Source organism: Lissotriton helveticus, chromosome 11, assembly GCF_964261635.1.
Source record: "Lissotriton helveticus chromosome 11, aLisHel1.1, whole genome shotgun sequence".
Classification (NCBI taxonomy): Eukaryota; Metazoa; Chordata; class Amphibia; order Caudata; family Salamandridae; genus Lissotriton; species Lissotriton helveticus.
Window position 1 is genome coordinate 972,283,160 of NC_136072.1, and position 27,944 is coordinate 972,311,103.

Below are 27,944 nucleotides of genomic sequence, written 5' to 3' on the forward strand. Positions count from 1 at the left end.
AATTTACATGATGTTTTGCAAAAGGTCATGTCTGAGAGGTGCTGGTATCTTTTCCAAACTTAAAATACTGACCTGTCCTATTTCCTCTAACTTGACTTTTGTTTCTTGGTTTGAGGACATGCTGACCTAATGGAGAAGTTGGAGACAGCCGGAAAGTTATTAAGACCTCCAACTCAAAGTTAACGCTAAAGGGTTTCACACTGTGTTAGGTTACTTACCATATTTACCAACTAAGTTCATTCAACTGACGATCAGTCTCCTTCATTTACATACATCTCTGTAAAAGCACAATCCATTATTAATTATACTATTGCAAGTCTATCATTATTCAAATATATATCTAAGTTCTCCATAACACCACACACAGAAAGTGATCACTATGGGCAGCACTTGGACCTCTCTTCTGAAATCTCCCTACTCATGAAAGCAACTGACCCAGGGGCATCTAAACGCACCATAGTCTTGAAAATGCTTAACTGGAATTTGTGTCGCGGCCAATTGTTGCCCAATGTATATGCAAATGGAAGAGGTATTAAGTAATCCAGACCAAGCATGCAAAATGTTTACCTCCAATCTTTTGACACAACAATCCTAAAAAACCGGCAAGGCCCTAGGCCATTCCTCTGGCAGAAGCAGAGGAATTAGGTTATTCCGCTTTACTCTTGTAACACAGAATTACTTTTAAATACTTCTGCTCCACAAGCAGAAATAATCTGCATCAATTTATTTTTCTATGAGTGCTGCAAGAAGGAGCATCCCTTTATGCTTAAAAATCACTGCAGATTAAAGTTTAATCTGCAAATGTTTTTTAAACATGGAGGGAACTGCTCACTCTTACGGCCCTGTTTAGAAACAAACAACCACTGCAGGTGCAAACCTCAGTAATTACTGCAGAGTATGAACGGGCGCCGAGGGGTATGCGTTGTAGTACATACCCCTCGACACACTTTCCTAATCTGCATTAATAACTGCAGATATGTAAGCGACGCGAGGGGTATGCACTACAATGAATTTTAAACAGAGTGGGAAGGGGGAGAAGTCTCTCTATGTTTAAAACCACAGTGGTTTAGAAACCACTGCATACCACTCGGCGGTGGCGCCATTACATACTCTCAGTAATCACTGCAGTGTGTGTAAGGGCGCTGAGTGACATTTGGCTGCGCTAAAATGCATCCTCACAACCATTTTCGGATGCTAGGGAGCATTTTGCGCTAAGAAAATGGTGCCAAAGTCCAGTACGCCCCTGTGGAATTCAGTGGAATCTTGCAGAATTTTTATGTAATTCCGCAGATTCTGCCAAATTCCACCCACCCCTACAAGACACATGTACTGGACCCTAGGCTAAGACGTAAAGTGTGGTATTCAACATTTCCGAGAGCTGCAAAAAAATAATTAAATCAAGAGCTAAGATTCAGTAAGCAAAATTTTGAGAATCAAGTATAATCTGATAAGGTCAACTCTCTACTCCAAAGGTATAAAAAAGCAATCTGGGAAGCTAAACGAGATACCATGATGGCTTCTGGGGGAAGCTCTTTCACACCAGTAAGGAAAGGACCCTGAAGGAGTTCTGGCATATGATCAATCGATTGGAAAAGTGGGAAGTGTCAGAAAATAACACTAATTGGGTCAACTATCTTTCCAAGATTCAAAGTGAAAGGGACTTGGAGGAGGATATTGCAGAACTAACTATGAGCCTTTAACAGAGCACTATCACAGGCTGTCCTGCGGTAATACCGATGTGGGAGGGGTAGGTGACTAGACGCCCTCTGCCAGCAACTAACAGGTTCCGCACACCCAGTTCTGGCCCCACCAGGTCAGCGTGAGAGCTTTCCGACCCTGGGATCACGGTTCTGGGGAGGGACTGGACAAAGGATTGTCCCTACGACACACACCAGGTCGTATACTTGATTCCTCTGATCACTGAGGGATCTATAGCAATTATATGAGCTTCTTTTTGGTCCTGATGAATTGCCTGAGTGGCAAGAAACATGTTGACCACACGTTCACTAAGGGTTGAATGAGGCCCGATTACTTTAATTGTCTCGCCTCAATACCCCTTATCGTTCCTTTTAATAAAGCAGTGAGCCATACCATTAAAAATTTTTGCCCCATGGACTCTACTGACTTTTTTTAGACCACACCCACGCTCACTATTGCACTTTTTTAGGCCCCTCACACTCACACACCCTTTGGCTAAGGAATAAAAGAACCCCGCCAAAGTGCAGCATCCGTTGCTGCCCGACAGGCATTGCACCGCCAGTCTGTCGCAGGGGCAGGATACCGATGATGACGCTGGACGATCGCCGGGTGGGATGACAATAGTCGTCCAACCGGTGACCTGTGTGAGGCATCCCCAAATTCCGTAAAGGGTTCACAACATTCACTTTTTCTGTTGAACTCAATGAGAGAGAGGTTTATGTTAGTCATTTAGTTGACTCTTTCCGGGGAACTCTGTAGATTCTTTGTTGTTGGCACTATCACAGGCCCACATACCAAAGTTCTAGGGCAATTGAGTCCTGGGCTATCTCAGGAGCAACTGGAGTATTTAGAGTAAGAAGTAGAAAGAATTATAAGGAAGGTCCTCACAGAAGGTGCTCTGGGTCCAAATGGGTTTCCCAAGTTTTATTAAAAAAACAAATCACAAGTTCTGATCAGGAAAATTGATGCCCCTTTTCAATCACGTATTAGTAACCGAACAGGTGCAAGATTCTTGGCGCGGGCCAATATTCATCCAAAATTTAAGAGAGAAAACCCTCTACCCCCTAACTAAAGACAAATATCTTCACTTGATAACAAAGCCAAGTACATATATACAACCGGTGGAAATGCTTTAAGATTCGCACATCTATAAATCAGTTTTAACATGTAAAAGTACAAGGCTGTTCGTGGCGCCATATTACCCACCCACCTTTGGTAAATATATGCTAGACCTGCATACGCAGTCTGGACCCAAACGTGAACCAAATGCACCGAAGCACACCAAAAAACTGTTACTCTGACAGTCATGAAACAACGAGAACGCAACCAGTTAATAGAGTTCAATTTGTAACTTTCCAAAAAGTGATTCACATCTGTAGATATGTCTGGTCATTCAAGTTTATTCCATTGCAGACAAAACAAAGGCAGCCGACGCACGTTTCATCCTCCTGGACTTTCTTAAGGCTTATCTCAGGATTGAAAATCAGCAGTCCTATCCAGTATGATACGCTCAAGAGTCCAAATGTACAAATGTACAAAAGTATTGTTTTTCCTCCTAACAAAGTTGTATATCTGCCAGCCTGAAATTAGTTTATCTACGCCAAAAGTAAGGCTCATGAAGTCAGAGCAGAATTAAAAAGGCAATTGTTGCATCTAGATTAGTTGATTACGCATGATTCCTTAATTGCCAAGAGTGCAACGTTGTATTGTCGTAGGGGCGCCTCAACCCTATTAAGTAAGCGCATTGCATTCCATGTGGCAGAGCAACCGCCGTATTCCCGAATCAATGCGTTTACTTAATATGGTTCTACACCACTATGGGCCTGCAACAGGGCTGCATTTTAGTGCCACTTGTATTTAATATCTTTTCAGAAGAACTCTCAATGTCATTAAAAAACGTAAAAGCCCACCCCTCAAAGTTTGGTTGCTGAATGCTATCATGCTTATTTTATGCAGATGATGTCTTCATAATGAGTAAGACACAGATCAGATTACAGAGCCTACTGAACATGCTTTATGATTATTCCATCACCAACAAGTTATTAGTAAATATTGACAAAAATAAAATGATGATAATGGGCAACAAAATTAAAAAAAATATAATTTGAGTCTTGAAAGGCCGCTGAGTACTGAGAGGAACTGAATCCAAATACCTTGGGATCCTTATAGAGAATCAAGGATCATTCCTCCCCAATAAGCAGCACATCAAAAATAGACCCTCCTCTCTGCTCTACATTTTTTGTGCGGCGTATAAACCGCTTTCAGGCCAAATATTGGTCCCTCTGTCGAAAATCATACAGGCAAAATTACTTCCCACTCTTGCATATGGAAGTGCTGAGGGGAAGGGAGGCAAACTTCTGGACAATCATATTACGTTGAGCTAGTAGAAGGTATTCCACTTGCCACAACACTCCTCTGCAACTCAAATCAGAATATAATTTGGTCTAATAAAGCAGACAATTGCCCGTAAAGGGGCATATCTGAATTTGTGTTTCAAACTTTGCACGACCAAAAGGATAAACGTAACCACCTGCTTTGACTGTAAATTACGTATATAGGAGATAAAATGCCCATACATCTAGATGAGTGAAGATCTGATCTTGAAATAGGAGGGCCACGGATAACTCCTGTCAGCTTTAGCATGTTTAAAAAACTCCTCTCCAGAAATATGCGCGCATTGTCATTACTGGGAGACAAATTGGAATTGTCAAAGCGTGCTTATGCATGGACTGTTAATAACAGTTATCAGGTACTCACTAGCTAAGCCTATCTGGGTATGTCTCTCTAAAAAGTTTTAAAGCACATACACTTGCTATGCCATTTCGAAGGGCTGCCAAATCTAAATGTAATTACAAAATTGCATATGACTAATGCTAGCCAGAACTGCAGATTTTGTTACCACCTTAGGGAGTCCATCAAACATATCGTATATGATTGTCCTGCGCTGGCAATTGTGAGAGGAACCTATTTAATTCATTGGGAATCCGCTAGTGTATGCATGCATTTATGGCCCCAATTCAAGTCGCGAAAATTAACTTGAGTGCATGCTTTGTAAAGTTTATGAATTTTGTGGACAAAAGCTTGGGAAAACTAGTGGTGAACTAATTATCTTTGGGTGCTGTTCTTTTAAAAAATTGAATTGTAATCATATTTTAATGATAACTTTATATGCAAAGGTTTTGATGAACTGGCGTTAATACATTTTTTGCATTTCTTTCACTAAGCTCAATCGAACCATGTACTCTCCCAGTACAATGAGAGGAAGCAGCGATAAAAGATTAAAGGAACTTTACTATGCATGTGTCAGTGAAAGCCTAACTAGATCAAAAGACATGTGTTAGTGTGTGCCTATGAGAGTGTGATGTTGTCACAAGCCTTCCAGAGGTCTTACTTTCTGTGTAGCTGTGAAGGGAAGGGCATTGTCACTGCTCAGTCAATCAGTTACGTCTTCTGCCAGTTTGTCTTTCCTTCATGATAAGCTACTATGTACATCTTTTATTTTTGACACTGCTTCATGTCTCCAGAACAGTCTTTAATTTTAGGGCCTTCCAGTTCCAGATAAATCATCAATATATTCTTTTTTACAAAACACAGTGTAATTTGCACAGCATCTTCTGTTGGGTCTTAAATGGGGAGACAAGCATGCCTTCTGCATTACTTGGACTGGGAAAATCTAGTATATTGGTCTCATATTTCTTGTATTTGTATTTACATTTATAAAGCATGCAGCTACCCAACACGGTCTCCCGGCATTGTGCATGTGGAGGCTGCAACAGCTGAACAGAAATAAAGACAGGACTACGGAGGAAAGAATAAAAAACAAGGAGGTCAAACAGAATTACTAAAGAACAGCGTCTTTAAATTCTTAGGGAAGGCCAACAAAGATTGACAATTTCTGAGGTCCAGCGGAAGGGCATTCCAGAGCCTGGGGCCAAGACAAGAGAAGGAGCGACCCTTCATACGGGCCAACCGAAACCTAGGAACTGAAAACAATGAGAGACTTGAAGAGCCCGATTGTCGAGAAGGAACATATAGTGTAAGCAGGCTTTGAATGTATGAAGGAGCAAGGCAACATTTGATGCGAAACATGTAACAGAGGGACTTAAACTCAATATGCTTACTCACTCTAAGCCAGTGAAGTTGATGGAGTAGAGGAGAAGGGGAAGCAAATCTCGGTAGACGAAAAAGAAGAAGACTTTATTATTTATTGATTTATATTGATATAGATTTATTGTCAGTACAAACTTACTTTGTGGAATGACAAAGTCAAACTAAGAAAGATATATCCTGGAAACAAACCCTTGGAACAGATGTTGTTTCTGGGATCCTGTCTAGAACTTTGGATGTGATGTATTAACATTAGAGTGTGTTGAATTCTGTTAAATGAAAGCTGACATTGATAAACACCTTTTTTATTTCAAGCATCAACTTATTATCTGGGTCTTCACCAGTTATTGCCTACTGAAAGTCAGCTTACCATTTCTCCTTAACAAGCATTGGGGGTTTTGCCACGTAGCTTGTAAAGACTTTTTACAATGTAGGTATTACCATGCCACAATCAGATAGAGCTACTAGGGTAATTGAACACAGGGGCTCTCCAGGCGTGCCAGCCATATTCCTGACAGAATTAAACTAAGGTGTCTGCATACTGTTAAATTGTCTACGCTCAAGATTCAAAGTGGTATGGACAATCTCTACTGACAAATTAGTCACTCATTACTATGCAACTACTCAGTCTCCAACTCACTGTAGCCTTTTTTCTATTTGTGTTTTTGAAATTTGCTACCCAACATAACTGTATTCCCAAAGGACGGGATCTGGCTCATCACAATACTTGGACAAAATATGATCTTTTTTGATTTTCCAAACATCAGCAATAACTGCCTCAGTTTGCTTTCAAATTAGACTTCCTGGCTAATTAGTTCAAGACCTCAAAATGGCGGTCAATGCTGGTCACTTTGTGTTATCAGTATAACATGAGACAGCATGCTCCACAGCTTTCTCTCAAACATCCCTTAAGTAATCTTTTAAATTGGATTTTTTTCATTAATTATTTATAGGCTAAAAGTCCTCTTCAAGAACAAGCCAACCTCACATATAAAATCATAATACCCACAACCTATTTCAGATAGCCTAAATATTCAATATTGTTAAAAATCACTCTATGTATTGATGTCATGGAAATGCACAGCATTGCTTTCACACAATTAACTGGTCCAAAAATAGTAAAGTACATCAATAATAGACAAGACTCAAGAAAAAGAGCAATTAAGTGCAGTAGTGATGCACTACTAATGTGACTGATTGGTCCTAAAATGGTACACACTTTTCAAAAAGAAAAGGCGCAGGAGCCTTTTTCTCTCTTACAAAGGAAAAATACAGTGAACAGTTTTTTTACAACAGAGTGTTTAACATTTGAGTTACATGAACATAAGCCTTCTTTTATTGAAATTTTAAGGCAAAAATGCCCATATCACGAGGATATGTCCACTGCAATATGCACTCTGAAAATCAGGTCCTCAATCATCAGTTATGGGTAGATCTCTTTTGATCCTCTCAACTGTACAACATTCTTATGGCATTGTAGGTAGCTAAAGAAGCCGGATTGTGAATAACTGGTCAGTTTCTTCTTCACTTTTAATACCTGTTTCAATTAAATAAAACTTAATGGGAAACAAGAATCAAGTACCAGAGGAACAAGGTCCAGGCTTGTGGCTAAAAAGAACAAATTAGCCATTAAATTTAAATTTTTACCCACAAGGGACTTCCCAAGTTAGGTGCGATATTTTGTAGTTTGCTATTGTCATTGTTCGCATCACATTTAGGGGGATATGTAGAATAGAAGTGGCGGAGTGAGGCATTAGCCGTCATGGCTTCGCCAGGCATTAGCCGTCATGGCTTAACGCCTCACTCCGCCACTTCTGAAATGCAAGGTTGCACCAGATTTAAAACAATATGGTGCAACCTTGCGTTTCCCCCTGCAATGGCACTACACTTAGCAGTGTAGTGCCAATGCAGGCACCCTTGCACCATAGTGCAAGGGTGTCTGCGTGAAGGGAAGGATTGTTTATGTGAAGGAAGGCGTCCCTTCCTTCACATAAACCATCCTGAAATGCCATTTTGTCACTTTCGTGGGTGCTGCTTAATGCAGCACACAATGATCAATAGAAAGAAACAAAACAGAGTAATCAAAATTACGAGAATGGTAAAGAAGGTAAACAGTTAAACCATTTTGCCGTTACAGTGATTATATGGATATATATCATTATATCTATATTCCTACCTAGTGATTCCTATCCTGATAAGCATAGGTGGTGTGAATCTGCCAGAGTACCTTAGAGTTGCCTAACTCTCCATTTACATGTGGGTATGCATCATCTAGCCTCCCGTCTAGGGGGGCCATTATGATGGCGTTCCAGCCGCCATAACTCCCCGCCTGCAATTTACTCCCCGCCATATTACTATAGCGGGGGGCACCGCGGCGGATGGAAATCTTCACGATTGCCGGCCGGGCGGGACTTGGGCAATATATGGTGGCGGTCTCTGGAAGACATCGCTATCCATATTAGGATGCCTGGCGGTGAAGCCCTTTCCATGGCGGCGATGTTACCATGAAAAGGCATGCAGGAATTACTTTGGGGGCCCGTTACGGGCCACCAGGTTTGGCTGCACTTGGGGGGTACCTATGGTATCCCCCTACATTGCCATACACAAGGGGGCAGGCACCACGTGACGCCTGTGCATGGCAATGCACAACATGCCTATTTAATATTGCAGTGCGTGCTGCTGACAGCACTGCCCGCCGCAATGTTAAAGTCCAGAATGCGCCCCCCAGCATGGTGGGCGCATCCTAATTGGCCTTGCGGGACTGCCGCACCTCTGGCGGTCGATCTTGTTTTCCATTACAGTGGTGGGCAAAGCCCGCCCGCCATCGTAATGTGTCCCTTGGTGTAGAGCAGGCCGCCGTCCTTCTCAGGAAGGTAACAGGATTCAGTGGGGCTGAAATCCCAACATGGTGCAACCTCAACAGTATGAATGAAATGCTCCTCTGCCTAAACAAAGGAGCGCTGTAGTTTATATGATGAACTTCACCCATGCTTTCCATGCAAGAGCCATGGTCTGGCTGTCATTGTTGATTCTACCCTTGCAGAGCTGTTGCCGAAGGGAAAACAACAAACAACAACATTTTGTGCAGTGAACTTAATCCTTGTGCAGAATGTTCAAGGACCTGATAATATGTCTACAAAGAAATGTAGGTGTGAGCAAACCCATTACTGAGAGCATTATCCCATACAAGCATGCAAGCAAATGTTAGTCAAAAGTTATTGTTTCAAACATATCAACTTTAAATATATACGATGGTAGTGTTCTGTGCACAGAGCCTATGTAACCTCACAACATGGGAATGGTCCAATTGATAAAACGTATGTACAACTCAAGCATTAGCAAGTATATTCTTTACCTCAAGGTGGAATCCTAAACAAATAACCTCAATAGTAGTGTTTGATGGGATTGAAACAAGTCTTTTAAAACACAAGCCTTCAGGAAGACCCCAATCGCACCTGCAATTCAGTGCACACTGTTCTGATCCATATAGGGTTTGGGGTTTTAATTTCCCACAGACTTCTCTCAAGAGCTCCAATAGCTAACATCAGTGGATACTTTGCTGTTTGATACCCCTTACCACTCAGGAAAGTAAGCAATTTACACTCTACTTATGCTACTGCAAGATGAAAACAATAGGGTTTAATGGACAACCATATTTGGTAACTTGTCGAATGTAAGGAGTCAGATATTATGGTGTTGTGCTTCAAGCATGCTGATGGGAATGTTTATAATAGTCTAATCCATGCAATGTATCTCAGACCAAAGGTTGTGCTCTGCAGAACTTTGAAAATACTTTCAGCATACCATGCCAAATACTTTTTCTGTGTCCATTGAGGCCAACACAATCTCCTCCCCACCATCTGCTATTTCACCCAGATATCATGGTGCTGTGTTTCATACATGCTAATGGGAATATATATAATACTCTATTACATGCAATGTATCTCAGAGCAAAGGTCGTGCATTGCATAACTCTGAAAATACTTTCTGCATACCACGTGAAAGACTTTTTCTGCGTTCAGAGAGGCCAGGAGATACACTACCCACCATCTGCTATTGCACCCATTGGATATGCCATGTACCTCAAATTCAGAATTATTCTCCTTAGTGGCATAAATCCACATTGACCCCTGTATACCAGCTCAATCACTATTGTAAATAACAGATATATTAGCACCTTTTCAAAGGCTTTCATTGAACATTGAAAGTGACAAAATGCATTTATAGTTCAAGGCATCTTTGTTGGGTTTTTGACAACAAAAATAGTAGCTTCCCACATAAAAGAGGTTAGCATCAAAGAGACAGACTTGGACTCCTTCAGGATTCAAGTAGCTTATCTGCCAAGATGCATTTATTGACAGTATACCATATACATTAGCTCTAATAAATTCCTCCCTGTTTAGGGCTATCTCAAGGGTTACTTTCTGTTCATGCAACAGTCAAAGCAGTTCAGTTTTAATTAGATCCAAGTCTGCATCCGTGCCTGTGCGAGTTACGTGTTTTTGCTATATGTTGATACCCTTTAGGCATCTATTCATAGATAACTCATTGTTACCTTTGTTACCTTCATTTGTTTATATCCTCATGCCGATTGATCTCTGATGTACGTCTTAAGCAGGGTGGGGTGAGGGACTTCCTTCACAGCAACCAGACGGGCAATTTTTTGTCCATGTCTCTGGTACATTTCCTCCCCTGGTAAGTCCTCTCAAGATGTTATGCTACACTAGCGATCATTTGAAATCATTAAACATCGCTAAGACCTTTAATATCGGCACAACCATCCTGACGACACAGCCCCCTATCCATTATGATATATCTCCTCGGACTGAGTCCTTAGTATGCCTTTAAACAGTCACTGGTAAGGCAACAGAGGTCTCAGTACGTCCAAATGCCATTACTGCTCATAAGATAGTGTACACGGCTCCCAAATCAGACAACATTGAAATATTGCCTATCAAAAAGAAAGCAAATGATAAGCCATTCTCTGCTATATATCTCAATACCCGCTGTATACCTAAACATGCAATAGAGCTATGGAGTCTTTTAGACGACGATACACCAGACATCTGTTTTTTCACCGAGACTTGGCTCCATAGCCAAGCCTCGCTGGACATAGCATCAGCCTTTCCCCCTGATTATCATCTAACCAGGTTAGATAGGAAAGTAAGCAGAGGAGGTGGCATAGCAATTGCAGCTAAGCTTCCCATACAAATTGAACTGCTCGAGTCTTTTTCCAGCCATACCGTGGAAATCATGGTAGTTAACATTAAAATCACCAGCTCTGAGACATGGCGAGGGGCATTAGTCTATGGACCCCCGGGCCCCTAAACCAAATTTGCTAACCATCTTCTAGAAATCATAATCTCGCATACACTAGTAGCTGACAATTTTGTCTTACTTGGGGATTTTAACTATCATTTCGAGCTCTCACCAGATCCAGAACCTAGCCATTTAATTAGTACAATGGAAAGCCTAGGATTGACTAAAAGTGTGAGGGTCCCACCCATTTAGCAGGCCATACATTAGATCTAATTTTCACCAACTCACCCAATTTGAGTATTCAGATTCCGCTCCCTATGATCTGGACCGACCATTATCTGGTAAGGTTTAGTCTTCCTAGACCCTTGGCTAAATCAGTAAACAAAGAAAGAGTGTTCATCCGTCCTTGGCGTAAATTGACACCCGGGGCCTTTCTTAAACACTTTAAACCTGTTCCAAGTCAGGGAGCCCCACTAGAACTGATGGTAACCAACCTGGAGACCTCCATCCTGCAAACCCTGGATAAGATTAACCCTGAGATGAGGGTCAATGTGAAATCTGTTGCCTCCCCATGGTTCACGACAGCTCTAAAAACTGACAAGCAATCCAGTCGAGCAGCTGAACGGCAATGGCGAAAAACTAAGAAGAAAGAGGACCTTACTAACTACAAATCGTTACATTTACTTTATGTAAAAAACATCAAAATGGCTAAAAAGACCTATTTAACCACGCGTATAAATAACGCTGCTAACTCAAGTAAAGAATTATCTAAAATACGAAAAGAATTTTCGTCAATTCGGGTCGAACAGCATCCGTTTGTACCCACCTAAGAATGGGTCGAGTCCATGTCCACTTTCTCTGATAGCAAAATTAAATCAATTTATTCTTCTTTCTCGAACACGGATTCTAACCCACTCCAAGAAAACAACCCCCAATAATAAATTCTCCCCCGGTTAATGGCAAGGATATTCCTAGCCTGACTGAATTTGATCCCATCACCGTTGCCGAAATATTTGAGGGCTTAAACAAAGGTTAAAATCTGGTTCCCCTTTGGGCCCCTTCCTTCCTCGCCGTTGTGCTAAATCCACTCCATTATTGGCTGATTCTCTCAAGGAAATTTTTAACACCTCACTGGAGCTAGCAATTGTGCCCACCAAATGGAAACACGCTCAAATCAGACCCATCTTAAAAAAACCTTCCACTGATCCCACATTACCTGTTCACTACCGGCCGATTTCACTGCTACCCTATTTTGGGAAAGTATTAGAGCATCTAGTTAACAGACGGCTTACGACTTTTATAGAATCACATGGGGTTCTAGACCCCTCTCAATCAGGCTTCCGTGCTACTCAAGGCATGGAGACAGCGGTCATTGAGATCGTAGATAACATCAGGCTCGCGGTGGATAGAGGCGACTCAGCTATTCTTATCCTTTTGGACCTATCCGCCGCTTTTGATACCATCTCCCACAGTATCTTGATACATCGACGGTGGGAGATAGGTATCAGAGGAGGGGCTCTCGGTCGGATTAAAAACTATCTAGCTGATCGCCTCACCTCTGTGCAAGTAGACAACCTGGTCTCAAGCAGCCGCCCGGTAACCTTGGGGCTTCCATAAGGATCTATTTTGAGTCCTCTACTAATCAATGTATACTTAACTCCGTTGGCGAAGATCATCAAATCATACGGCTTTCTTACCATATTATACGCTGAGGATACCCAATTGCTCATCACTTATGGCACAGATCATTCCGGGACTTGTTCTTGTTTTAAAAACTGTATGATTGAGATTAGTAATTGGATGAACAACAACAAATTGCAATTGAATGCTAGTAAAACTGTAGTCATGCTGTTTGGTAATGCTGAAAAATCCTGGTCACAAGACTGATGGCCTTCTGAATTGGGAGTATGCCCATCCCCAAAACCAGCTGTACGCAATCTGGGAATATCGATAGATTGTGCCTTATCCATGAGAAACCATGTCAACCAGGTCACAGGCACCTGCTATGGTATTTTACGTAATCTTCGGAGGATTTTTAAATGGCTTCTTATCGAAGCCAGAAAACCCATGGTACAGGGCTTGATCATCAGCCATCTGGATTATGGGAATGCTCTGCATGCCGCTATCAATGAGGATCTGCTCTCAACAGAATACTGTGGCCAGATTGGTTTTGAATCTCCCCCCCAGAACTGCCTCTGCTCCATGCCTAAAAAAAATCCATTGGCTCCCGGTGCATCAGAGAAGCCATTTAAAGATTCTGAGTACAACACATAAGACTCTGTACAACACCAGCCCTGAATATCTTAAAAAAAACCTTGGCTGGTATTTACCCACAAGACCTTTAAGGTCCAGCAATAAGCTACTCCTGATTCAACCACGAGTCCATACTTCCCGATATGGCCAGCGTGCCTTTTCCTATCTTGCTCCTTCACTCTGGAACAAATTGCCCTCGCACTTGATATCTATAACTGAACAAAAACAATTCCATAAACTGCTCAAAACTTGGTTGTTCCCAAACAACCCCGGCATTTTTCTCAACAGCTACTAATGTGGTCTACCGTTTTTGCTGCAAGCGCCTTGAGACCTCACGATGAAAGTGCGCTATACAAAAACCTATGACAATGACAATACACAATTGATGGGTGCAACAGGGTGTTAAAGTGACACCCTGCCACCCTTCAATGTTTTCCCTCTTTTACCGAATCGGTATTTAGGTAATTGACATTCATTCCTATGGGCCTCCAGGCCCATAGGAATGAATGGCAATTACCGAATCGGTAAATACAGATTCGGGAAATAACAAATTTTTACAGATTCTGTCAAATTTACCGAAAAATTACCTACATACTATTTACCTATTCTTAAATACTGAATCGGTGTGATTCGGTATTTAAGAGTAGGTAAATAGTATTTACCTACATCTGGCCCCAAGTGCGTAATTCCTGGTGACTGTCGTCATGGCCTCCTGTTCAGACCATCTGCTACCGCCTACATTCTCATTCACTTCAACCTAATGTACCATGATCTTTTCCAGCCTTTGCTAGTGTTTGCCAAGTTGTTGTACTCTCTAGATGTGCAGCAATTCCATGTCATTTGAACTGTCCTTGTCTTACATTTCAGGTTTGTGGTCAGAGAGTGTTTGCCTATCACCCAAACCAAAATACAAGTAAAATCCTCCTGCCACAACACTGGTGTGAGGTGCACAGAATTCCCATAAGGAGGAAAATGAATATATCCTCTATTTTGGGTTCGTATACATTTAAAAGACAGACCTCTAACCCACGAAGTAATCCACTCAGTTTCACATATCTTTTGTCAGTCAGCTTCAGATGTATAGCTGACTGACTTGTTCCAACAGCCAGTCAAATTCCACCCCTTTTGAATAAGGTGTGTATTCTGAGTGATAGAAACAGCCACCGTAGGGCTCTCAATATGAGTGGGCTGGAGCTATATCAAAAAGGAATATCACTCCCGGCCTTTCCAGCTAACCTGGTGTCTCCAACCCTAGAATTATAGGGTTTGCAAGCTCTGCCCTAGCAATTCCAGACCCGGACCCTTGTGTGGTGATGCAGAAGCTGTAGTCAGTGTCTGTGCTTGGCCTCTACGCAGCATAACAGAGGTAGGGAGCTGCACATTATTTACCCCCATCTTCCCTCACTTGATGTGTCCTCCCTCGCTCCTTAATTACTGCACCATGGCCCTCCTGAAAGCAACTGCATCCCTTTAACACCTGCTGTAGTAAGGAGGGAGTAAATGGATGCAGATTAGTGCACCGTATTCGGTGTATTTGGTGAAGCCATTTCTAACTTGATTGACAAGCACCCTCCTACCCTGAAAGCGAATCTATTTCTATCTGTCTGCACACCCATTCCCCATTTCAAAGTAAGAGGTGGCATCAACTCCTCCAAGAAGGCTCTCACATCCTATATTTCTGTAGACAGTAAGCCATGGAGCCTTGAGGGAGATATAAAGTGCTATATGAATAATGCAATGCAACAAATATAATACAGTACTGTACTACTCCTAAAAAACAATTAAATACTTCCATGTCTCATGATCTGAAAAAAAAGAAGGGGGGTACGATTTTTGGACTCCATGGTTCGGCAATCTATTGAGGGTCAGTTGCACATGGCCCTTCTTAGGGGGATATCCCTGAAACGTTTTGTTTTTTGTTGTCTTTGATTTTGCCAATTCTCTTTCCATGACCTTAGGACTCTGGGCACTTTACCACTGTACTGCAGCAGGAAAGTGCACGCGCCCTTCCAACACATGCCAGGATAGGTACGTACTTGATTGGTTTAGGTGTCCTACCTGTGAGTGCTCTGTAAAAAGGTACACCACATACCCAGGGTGAGTACTGCAATGGCTAGTAATGGGACGCGGCACTGATTGTGCCACTCACCGGAATAGCCTATGAAACATGTCTCATGGTCAGGTTGGCCTTTCTCACTCAGTAGCCAACCCTAAGGGAGACTTTCACTACCACCATTGAGACCCTAGGGTAAATCCTGAGGGGTGGAGCTTTGGGTATATGAGTGGCCAGGTAGGTACACCTGCGTGTTTACTGCCCAGTTAGGAACAAACCCCCATGTGGAGTTTCTCTACCTAGGGGGTCGGCTCCCCCCATGAGACTCCTCCCGGGTGTGGCTGATTCTCTGGTTGTGGCCTTAGGGCACTTTCCTATTGTAAATGCAATGTGAAAGTGCGTGCGCCCTTCTTACACTTGTTAGGAAGTGGTACTTAAGTGCGGGTTCTAATCACATGTAAGGTCTGCCGTTGCAGGCCTTTGTGCGCACACTCACACCTATGGTGGTTGTAAACATTGGATTCACAGTGGCAAACCCTTTCCAGTGGTAAAGGTGGTTTTGTCATGATTAATGTGGAAATGCCACTACTATTCCACCATCCCCTTTGGTTTTGCTTTGTTCACTACTAGAAAGTGGGCATTTTTCTGCTTTCTAACTCTTTGTGTGCCTTGATGCTTGCCTTCAGTCCACACTGGTTGCTGGGGAAGCACTTCTGGGCATTCCCCAGCTGCAGCTAGAAAACATTGAGCATGCAACTGGAATGAGAGATCTCTGCCATTTGCAGGCCTCGCTGGATAGAGTGGAGGACTACGTTTTGACACATGGCCTCTGGAACCCAATCATGGCCTCACTAAATATTAAAATCTGCATTCCACTGGCTTATGGCTGACAAGACTGAAATTTAGGGCGACATCTGTGGTTCAAAGGGAGACCCTTTGAACCACCCCCAACTTCAAAGATACACTACAGTATAAATACTGGGGCTATACTTCAGCAGGACAGGAATACACTTGTGGGGCGTGGGACCAAAGAAGTAGGAACTGCGTGGTGCACACTGCCAGATGAATCTGTTGTGCACAAGGAGAATTACTACCAATACAAGGGACTGCATGCCCTTCCTCAATAGAGTTGGCCTGGGCTGACTACCTGATGCTGTATGGCACCCTGAAGAGTGCTCTCCATTGGTTTGCTGGCTTGCTCTATGTTCCTCCAGAGATATCAGACACACACCTGCTACTTCTGACACCTGGAGAACGGTGCCCTTTTAATTGCCCACATCATCTGCTGGATTCCATCTGGTAGCGTAGCATGATTGTGGAACTAAGAATTGTGCCTGAAGATTGGATTGCCTTGCCAGAAATTGTGCCAGTGTCTAAGGTATACAGCCCCTGCATCATGGGGACCTCAGCGTGCATCTCTCTTGTGCAACTCGCTGACTGCATGCACATTGTGTGCAGCATCCAATCACATGTGGTGACCCTCAAAGGTGGGGGTTTAACCATAGTAGGGCCTTATTCTACCTTGTGAGGCATTGCTGAACTTGTGCCTGTGTGTGTGACTGGAATTGTCTAGTGCGGCTCATGTCAATGCGCACCAGACATGGTGCCTCATTTCTAGGGAGGTACAGACTTTGCAACTCTCCGTTATGTGTGACTGGCATTGTCTGGTGCAAGCCTTATCAATGTGCACCGGACGTTGTGCCTAATTTCCAGAAAGATGTGGAATTTGCAACTCTTCATCATGTGTGACTGGAACAGTCTGGTGTGACCTCTATCAACCCTTACCAGACTTTCTGCCTACGTTGCTTGGCAGCAACTCTGATAGACGTATATCTGAGGGAGTACCCCCTTCATCCTAGAGGCTCCCCTGCTTTATCCTCCATTCGTCGATTGTTCCCTTTTTGGGCCTCAGTGCAGAAGACCACCTGTCCTCTCATTATCTGCCCCCCCTGATGACCTCCGGTTGCCAGGTAATATTAACAGCTCAGGCTTGGGTGATGAGAGGTTTTGCCTGGGCTGGAGGAACACTTCAGAGAAAGATCAGAAGCGGGTCAAGAGAATGCGTGAGCCCCCTGTGCTTCGCAGAACTCGGGTGGTTCTGGAAGGCAGCTGTGGAACCCTTTGGTGTGACCGACTATTGCCCTCAGTCCACTTCTGTTCCGCATCCTGTGGGTGAACTTCCTGAATGGTGGCCAATCTCTATTTGATGGCTGCCTCCTACTTAGTCCTGCTACCTACCCCCACCTGCTTCCCTGGGACCTGACTAGGTGTGACTTCGGCACCGTACGGCCTAGTGTCTAGGGGGAGGACAAGTTATCTCCAATCAGTGGCTTGGGGCCACAGGATCTGCTGTGTGTTGTCAATTGACCTGCTGGGTATCAGTGCAAAGCATTAGGGTGCTGAGTGCGTATGCGTGTGAATGGGTTCCTTACGGACCTCCCTGATATCCAATGCACCTTGTATTGGTGCGTTGTCACCCAGAGTCCACACTATAACTGTGAGATATTGAATTGTAAGAACTGCTAGAGTGTCCCGGGGGTGGACAACATGTTGCTCCACATGAGAGTGCTGGGGGTGCAGATTAGGATCTTTCCCAAGTCTGCATAATAATGATTGGTTGGGCCTAGACTGCTAGTAATAATTCCATGTTTAATTTGTGCCCAGAAATACATGATGTTCATGCTGTGTTGATTACTGTATGTGTTGAATACAAACGTTATTTACATACATCATGTGTGAAGTCTCTTTTGTGATGCTCAGGTTTTTTATCACAAGTGGGTGCTGTGCCAATGCTTTACACATTGCCTCTGTGATAAGACTGACTGCTCAGTGCCAAGCTACCCAAGGGTGATCACAGGTTATACAGTGTATGTAATCACCTGCATCTGACGGGGGTGATAGATTCTGCCCAGCTGGGACATCCCCTTAGCCAACCAGAAACATGCCAATTACAACAGGGTCTCCTCATTGTTGGTGTACACCGTGGTTGCCTATAAGGAGCAGTATATCTACAACTTTAGGGCCCATTTTAATTACAGCTCCCTCACACTCTGCCTGACGGCATGTTTGTGATTGACTTTGAGTAGATGTTTACCATTTTAGCCAAGAAGGTGATTAACATGTTGCATGAGCAAGCCCCAGACATTCCTTCTTGTTTTACCACCTATCAAAGTTTAAAGTTAATCTACATACACTTTGTGAACATTAGGGGATGCTGAAGCATTTTTCAAAAAACCTTGGGGCACCCTCACTTCTACAGAAAGGAAATTCTATTAGAATAACTTCTATTTAAAGCATTGTTAAAAATCAGGTTTTATATTTAAACTATCAAATATAACCATGGCATATCACTTTTTACTATAAAAGTCTTAGATTGCGATTCCTCTCTGACTTTCCTGGTGCGATTATATGCGAAATGTAGAAATAGTAGAAATAGTTGGCTCCATTTATGAAAACAGAGCAGGAAAAGGCTTATGCCCATATGTCTATTTTTAAAGTAGATTTTGGCTTGTTGGAATAACCAGAGAATCTCAAGAGAACTCATGGAAATGTGAGACAGTCATAGATTTCCAGACATACACAAACTAGGAAAACTTTACTCATAATATTTTCCAATTTGACCTTAAAATCATTCAAAAGTTCAGAGAGAGAGCACATAGCACAAAAGACACTTAAAATAACAGGTATCTTAGTTCAAGATATTGAATATTCAGATGAAAGGAAATACTCACAGCTGAATGTCGAGGAAAATCCTCTTTTCATCCCCAACATGTATTCTCCACATACAATCTTCCCCCTCGTTGTATGGCTCAGGCCAGTTGGGAGACAAAATTACCCCTGCAGGTGCAGAGAGCTCTCCTCCACACATTGCTGCAAAATTGACCAGGAGACGAATGTTGATACAATATTACCATCAATTTCAAATACAACATATTTGATCTTATTGCATTTCAATTCAAATGTTACATGTATTAAATGAAGTAATGGGTGGAGAATGCAAGTAAATGAGCAATTGTTAATTCTTGCAATCATGGATATATATGGAATAGCCTGATGTGGGAGTTCGATCCCAACAATACTGAGAGTAGGTATTAATCCTCAAACAAGCATGGCATGCAAAATAACTGCAAGATCCAGGTCCTTCCAGCTACAATGAGCTTCCTAAAGGATTTCTTTCATCTAAGGGGAATTTAAAATGTTTAAATGAGCAAAGTGGCTTAGCCTAGGGCTAATAATTATATCTATATATGAGAAAATATACTCAGCCTAAACATTTAGGGGCTGATTATGATGTCGGGCAGACCGCAACCGGCCAACCGTCAGTTGCAGTCTGCCGGCCATTTACCCCTGTGGTCCACCTTCGGGATTAGGATGCGGCGGGTAGAGGCCGCAGGCGGACTGACCATCTGCTGCTGTTCGTTACGGGCTCCTTGAGCCTGTTGGAGCATCGGAAATGCTCATGATCCCTTAATGACGATGAAGCCAGCTTTGGCTCCACAGTCAGGATCATGATGTAATTTTCAGATAGCCTTGCCATATCGACCTTTCCAACATGGTGAGGCTGTCCGGAAATGTCTTTGGGGGGCCCTAGTAGAGCCCCCTTAACCCCTGGCCCTCTGCTATGGGACCTGGGGACACCAGTGGTGTCCCCCTAAACATCCCTGCACCATGTGGCACCGTGAGGTGCCTGCCACACAGTGCAGAGAGGTATCAAAACATTCATGTAACTATGGTAGCTTGTGCTGTGGGCCTTTTCTGCCAACCACACAAGCTGCCATAGTAGGATGGATGTATCTTACCGGCCTATAGCTGGTCGCACCCTAATTGTACGGTAAGAACCGTCGACCTATGGTCTGGGGTGTTCAGGCCACTATGGTGTCAGGACGCAAGTCCTCGCAACATTGTAATGAGACCCTAAGTTCTCTTGACATTGATCAGAAGGTTAAGAGGCTAAAGCAAATGAGAATTGTCCACTGGATTAAAAACTGACATGTCCCAACAAATTCAGAAGGTTTGCTGCATGTGTAGATCCCGCTATTGAAATTCTTTTTTTAAATCAAAAAGACAACTATTCTATGAAATTGTTGTAGTTGAAGAACTGTGGGGAAGCTGTACCCCAATAACTTGGACAACGTCAATACAATTCTCCTTCCCCTTATCTTCATTACTTCAGAATGCAAAGACTCTGCCACTATCATTAGAGCGCCCATGCTAAAAATTGAGACGCACCCCACCTCCAATACTATCAATTATTCAAAATTATTTATTTTGGGTGAAATTACCCCTAAAACCTTCGACACAAACATACTGTTCATTAGGTGCAATATAAAAATAAAATATTACAATTGAAGGCAAATACAATTGACATAGTAAACCATCATATAAAAAAACATGGATCATCAGGGAAGTTAATCATAAAGCGCTGAGTGGTAGCATTTCTCTCATTAACACCAATATTTCTCAAACTTCACAGTACATACAACTCCTGCCTCACTAAATAGAAATCAACAGAGAAAATATCTCATGGGGCAAGCAATATTAACCGCTAACAGGCCAATACAAAAAAACAATACAGCAGTGGCAGCTGCTGTAGCATTTAAGTTGTGGGACAGCGCGATGAAGGGCACAGCGGGGGGGGGGCAGTAAGGGGGAAAATAATGTAAAAACTACTGCTTGCCTGTATTCTGCAGCATAGGTGCTCTTCTGGCTTCTGCTCCTCGACTCTTGGCATGCCACAGGGTCCCCTACGCCAATCCAGACATTGCACTCATGCTGGTGAAGCAGAGCCGTCCTTGGTGTGAGCACCATGGTTAGGCGCTTACTAATGGACTACAACCCTCTGTTTGTTCTCCACCTGGCTGTAAAGCACTGTGCGGGTGGAGAGATCAAAGTGCGCATGACGGTTTGTCCGGCCTTAGGCGGCTGGAAAAACTGTCACGTGCACTTGAAACAGTGCCAGCACTCCTCCTTCTCCTTCCTACGGCTGTGTCGCGGTGTCCGAATGGACAGCCCTCTCTTTGCTCAGCTGCAGGAAGTAAGAGAGGGAAAATAAAATGATAATACCCTATGTTATTATCCTTTTATTTTACATTCTTCACTGCTCAAAAGCAGTGAGGTGACACTCTTCTGCCTTAGCGGAGGAACCGCTACCGCAGTGAATACAGGATGAACACCGTGAGGCCCCATCACATACTAAAGTCAAGTTTATTTTAGATATATATTTAAAAGAAGCTGGCAATAAAGGGAAGCGAAAATGTATTCACTTCATTTTTGCCTCCAAAATAGTAAAACTCATTTCCTGCCTTAGTTTTGTTAACGCGGGATTTCTGGTCTATTGTTATAGATCTAGATCCCAACTCCGGTCCACTGAACCGTTGGTACCTGTCATAGAGTAAAAGGCAGTCCACTACTAGGTCAGTAAATTAATGACTTACACCACTCTAAAGAACCACTTACTCTTAATGAGTTTAAAAGTTTATTACAAAGCCAAACTTAACTGAAGATACAAACATCTCAATATAAGGCTCAAAAGGTATACTGGTATCAATACAAACATAAATTTTCTAAATGCTCTTAGTCGGCAGAAGAATATTACCAAAACCAATTCAAAAATCATCAAAGTAGCAAGAATAGACACAAGCTGTAGCTTATGAGTCATTTACAGAAAGGAGGAAAATCAGATTAAACTGTCCCTACACTAGACTAAGTGACATCCCTACTTAGCAAGATTTTAACCTAAAATGGTGTCAGCAGTGGTGACTTCCAAAGAAGATCACACACTTCCCTTAGTCTTTGTTGCAAAAACGATGTCTCGCAGTTCCCTATCTGCCTACCCATCCGCTCTCTTAGGTTCCTCAGACCATCTGCCTTAACTCCACCCAGGGGTGCTGTCCCTAATACAAAATCACATTTACAATGGAAACGCCCTTTAGAGACGCCCCTCACGTGGTGTTGGTTCTGGTATTTTCCATGCTGATACTCCCATCGTTAGCGTTGACCTTGCTTCCCAGGCTCCTCTCCGGCAAGACGGTACCCCCCAGGAAATTCCTGAAGCCTCCTCCAGGCATGTGCCTGGCTCTCTTGAACAAAAGTCTATTCATCACTCTCTTGATTGGAACCTCCTCGCACCTGCAAACAGACACTTGTACTGTGGGCCCCAAATTCCGGCCTCCACCATATCTTCAAGTCGTAAACCATCGAGCAAGCTCTACAAATTGTGCCTAACACGACCTTTCTCTAACGAGCACATACAGATCAAAAGAAACAACTTTGTCTATTCAGGCCTATTAGGATTACATGAACAGGCATGTACACTCTGCAAACCTTTAATTTCTTAGTTTAAACAGTATTCTAACTTATTACACACAATGATTATATGAAACGTCTATAAAACATATATTTCAGTTCTATGATCAGTAATACCTTGAATTATAACAACATCAAAATCCATCATCGTGTAAGAGTGTAACAGCATCTTGTACTCTATGTGAACTGCCATGTGGCCTACACATTTCTACGTTTAGCAGAATTACATTTTCCCCTACAACAGCCACATAACATGGGATTTCAACATCATTCTAACATCTCTACAAACATCTACATTAGTTCTTCACACTTGATATAAGTATTCTATTTCAAATTAAACACTCTTATGTATTTTCACTCTATAGATTCGACACTCTTATGTATTTTCACTAAACTAATACAACGTGCTTGTAAATATGGTGCACTTCTATTTTTTTTTTCTTGATTTGCGCTCTCTCAATCCCCCCTTTGATGACTTTTAGTAGTCCTCACCATCACAACACCATTTCTGAGGTATGGACTGAGTCAAACTGAAGTCGTTTCAGTACCCACTCGTTTCATCATCTCTAGAGCCTTTAGACTCCTGTAATGATTATCCTGCATCGCAGTCAATCTCCTCTCCTGCCTTCTCATGGTTCTTTGCAACGTGTTTGATCTATACCATTGGTACAGCCGCACCAATCCCCACAAAGTGATTATACAAATCACTATTATGATGATAGGTTTCAGTATGTACCAAATAATACCTTTTCCTAAGTTGGCAAACCAACCTCCAACTTTACCCATTCCTTGACCTACTTTCTCCCACACTGTTATCTTTGTCAGATCCTCAATCTCATGATGTATTTCAGTAATGTTCCGAATGTACTTTTCTAAAGGTTTTGAATTGTCTGGAATGTAAGTGCGATTCAGAAAAGGGGGTGGTGATGAACAGAGTGTCTGAATTAAGCAGACCACTCTTACCCAGTCCAAAGATCAGGGCTTGATCCATCACCGTTATTTAGCTCACTGCCCCATCCCAGCTCAGAACCTGGCTATATGCAAATTAGGCTGTCCCTGGCCCAGTGCATCATGGGAACAGGGCAGACCAAACTACCAAGCCAATTCTTCACCAGAAAGGAGACAAGCTACCGGGGACCGGTTTCTGGCATTTCAGCCTCGTCGGCCCGGCTTGCTTGAATCCTGATGGAGCAGTGAGCAAGGGACTCATGTCTGAGTATACCCTGCCACACCTATAGTGGCCAAAAACGATTCAGAAAAGGGGGTGGTGATGAACAGAGTGTCTGAATTAAGCAGACCACTCTTACCCAGTCCAAAGATCAGGGCTTGATCCATCACCGTTATTTAGCTCACTGCCCCATCCCAGCTCAGAACCTGGCTATATGCAAATTAGTCTGTCCCTGGCCCAGTGCATCATGGGAACAGGGCAGACCAAACTACCAAGCCAATTCTTCACCAGAAAGGAGACAAGCTACCGGGGACCCATCATGCACTGGGACAGGAACAGACTAATTTGAATATAGCCAAGTTCTGAGCTGGAATGGTGCAGTGGGCTAAAAAACGGTGATGGATCAAGCCCTGATCTTTGGACTGGGTAAGAGTGGTCTGCTTAATTCAGGCACTCTGTTCATCACCACCCCCTTTTCTGAATCATTTTGTCCACCATAAGCGTGGAAGGGTATACTGAGATGTGAGTCCCTTGCTCATTGCACCATCAGGATTCAAGCAAGCCGGGCCGACGACGCCTGAAATGGCAGAAACCGGTCCCCGGAAGCTTGTTTCCTTCCCAGTATAAGAATTGGCTTGGTAGTTTGGTTTGCCCTGTTCCCATCATGCACTGGGACAGGAACAGACTAATTTGCATATAGCCAAGTTCTGAGCTGGGATGGTGCAGTGAGCTAAAAACGGTGATGGATCAAGCCCTGATCTTTGGACTGGGTAAGAGTGGTCTGCTTAATTCAGGCACTCTGTTCATCACCACCCCCTTTTCTGAATCATTTTGTCCACCATAAGCGTGGAAGGGTATACTCAGATGTGAGTCCCTTGCTCATTGCACCATCAGGATTCAAGCAAGCCGGGCCGACGACGCCTGAAATGGCAGAAACCGGTCCCCGGAAGCTTGTTTCCTTCCCAGTATAACAATTGGCTTGGTAGTTTGGTTTGCCCTGTTCCCATCATGCACTGGGACAGGAACAGACTAATTTGCATATAGCCAAGTTCTGAGCTGGGATGGTGCAGTGAGCTAAAAAACGTGATGGATCAAGCCCTGATCTTTGGACTGGGTAAGAGTGGTCTGCTTAATTCAGGCACTCTGTTCATCACCACCCCCTTTTCTGAATCATTTTGTCCACCATAAGCGTGGAAGGGTATACTCAGATGTGAGTCCCTTGCTCATTGCACCATCAGGATTCAAGCAAGCCGGGCCGACGACGCCTGAAATGGCAGAAACCGGTCCCGGAAGCTTGTTTCCTTCCCAGTATAAGAATTGGCTTGGTAGTTTGGTTTGCCCTGTTCCCATCATGCACTGGGACAGGAACAGACTAATTTGCATATAGCCAAGTTCTGAGCTGGGATGGTGCAGTGAGCTAAAAAACGGTGATGGATCAAGCCCTGATCTTTGGACTGGGTAAGAGTGGTCTGCTTAATTCAGGCACTCTGTTCATCACCACCCCCTTTTCTGAATCATTTTGTCCACCATAAGCGTGGAAGGGTATACTCAGATGTGAGTCCCTTGCTCATTGCACCATCAGGATTCAAGCAAGCCGGGCCGACGACGCCTGAAATGGCAGAAACCGGTCCCCGGAAGCTTGTTTCCTTCCCAATATAAGAATTGGCTTGGTAGTTTGGTTTGCCCTGTTCCCATCATGCACTGGGACAGGAACAGACTATTTTGCATATTGCCAAGTTCTGAGCTGGGATGGTGCAGTGAGCTAAAAAACGGTGATGGATCAAGCCCTGATCTTTGGACTGGGTAAGAGTGGTCTGCTTAATTCAGGCACTCTGTTCATCACCACCCCCTTTTCTGAACCATTTTGTCCACCATAAGCGTGGAAGGGTATACTCAGATGTGAGTCCCTTGCTCATTGCACCATCAGGATTCAAGCAAGCCGGGCCGACGACGCCTGAAATGGCAGAAACCGGTCCCCGGAAGCTTGTTTCCTTCCCAGTGTAAGAATTGGCTTTTGTAGTTTGGTTTGCCCTGTTCCCATCATGCACTGGGACAGGAACAGACTAATTTGCATACAGCCATGTTCTGAAACTGGGATGGTGCAATGAGCTAAAAAACGGTGTTGGATCTAGCCCTGATCTCTTGACTGGGTGAGAGTATTCTGCTTAATTCAGAGACTCTGTCCCTCACCACCCCTTGTTGTAAATAATTTTGTCCACCCTAAGCGTGGAAGGGTATACTCAGACATGAGTCCCTTGCTCATTGCACCATCAGGATTCAAGCAAGCCGGGCCGAAGACGGCTGTAATGCCAGAAACCGGTCCCCGGAAGCTTGTTTCCTTCCCAGTGTAAGAATTAGCTTTTGTAGTTTGGTTTGCCCTGTTCCCATCATGCACTGGGACAGGAACAGACTAATTTGCATACAGCCAGGTTCTGAAACTGGGATGGTGCAATGAGCTAAAAAACGGTGTTGGATCTAGCCCTGATCTTTGGACTGGGTAAGAGTGGTCTGCTTAATTCAGGCACTCTGTTCATCACCACCCCCTTTTCTGAATCATTTTGTCCACCATAAGCGTGGAAGGGTATACTCAGATGTGAGTCCCTTGCTCATTGCACCATCAGGATTCAAGCAAGCCGGGCCGACGACGCCTGAAATGGCAGAAACCGGTCCCCGGAAGCTTGTTTCCTTCCCAGTATAAGAATTGGCTTGGTAGTTTGGTTTGCCCTGTTCCCATCATGCACTGGGACAGGAACAGACTAATTTGCATATAGCCAAGTTCTGAGCTGGGATGGTGCAGAGAGCTAAAAAACGGTGATGGATCAAGCCCTGATCTTTGGACTGGGTAAGAGTGGTCTGCTTAATTCAGGTACTCTGTTCATCACCACCCCCTTTTCTGGAATGTAAGTGCAACATTCCTGGACCTTCAAAGCCTTACAGACTCCTCCCTCCTTGGCTAACAGAACATCTAGAGCAAGTCGGTTCTGAAGAACCATTGCCCTTATCGATTGCATCTCTCCCTCCACCAGCATTAATGATCTAGCAGTACTGGCGGACAACCTATCTACAACTGTTGCCAATCTTCTAATCTTGACATCATTTAATGCTATCCCTAAAATAGGAAACATAGCACCAAATACGTCTCCAACTACCTCCTCAGCACTTACATCCCTTCTTCCTCTAACTTGAGTTCCTCCCTCTATAATTTCCAAATCCTTAGCATGGTATATTTTGGGGAAGACAATTACCAAATAACATGATCCATACCAATTATCTGGTAGTTTCACGTATGCATTTCTTCCACAGACAAAATATACATTTGGGATCACCTGCATTTCTTTCAAGAAGTCTTTCGAATAATATTCTAATTGGAAAGCATGTTCACAACTTACTTTTCCCACAAACACATTCTCGTAATAGGTTTCACCCCTATGTATACACAGTTTCCCCTTTTTCTCTCGGTCTAAAGCTATTGGACCATTGCTACCCTTTCTTTGGTGTGCCCTTTCTTCCTCGGTCCAATCTGTTTTCCATTGACCTGAAGCTTTTAAAATCTTCTGTCTCCGGTATCGATCATCCACTTGTCCTACAAACTTTTTCTCAATTTCTGACACTTTACAAGTCAAATTATTTCTTCGGGCATGTGAAGTATCCAATGTTTTCCAGGGAAGGAAAAATTTCTGTAATCTGTCTTCACTCTTATAATAATCCCACTTATTTAAATGCTTGTAGTTCGGCACTTCTGGTAAAACAGCATCGAAGTTTGAAAAATAGTATTCAAACCCATCACGTTCATAGAATATACTAAGCAACAAACTACATGTGATTCCATAAGTCAATGGAAGATGATGATATCTGATACCTTCGTCTACAGAGGCTGGCAATTTCATGCAAACATAACAATTCTTGGCCTCCATAGCATCAATGTATTCATAAAGCAATTTAGCATATGCATTTGATTTAAAATTTCCCTGTGATTCATCTACATGTAACCTACGAGTCTCAGCTGCTAGTAAAGCTTTGTCTTTCTCTGTATTGTTCCCCTTTTGACCAGCAGTAGTAGGTTTCTGTATCGATGCAATCTTCGCTTCCTTTGATGTTTTC

The 27,944-nt window shown here is 43.2% G+C and overlaps 1 protein-coding gene across 2 annotated transcripts in view; it reads right to left on the bottom strand.

Annotated features, from left to right (window-relative positions):
• The window catches only part of SEZ6L (seizure related 6 homolog like), a 1,424,144-nt gene that overhangs the window by 396,087 nt on the left and 1,000,113 nt on the right, over positions 1-27,944 (bottom strand). For both annotated transcript variants that reach the window (XM_078667320.1, XM_078667319.1), the window contains exon 9: positions 19,102-19,240. In XM_078667320.1, the coding sequence (XP_078523446.1) occupies positions 19,102-19,240 (139 nt within the window). The remainder of the gene's footprint in view (positions 1-19,101; positions 19,241-27,944) is intronic.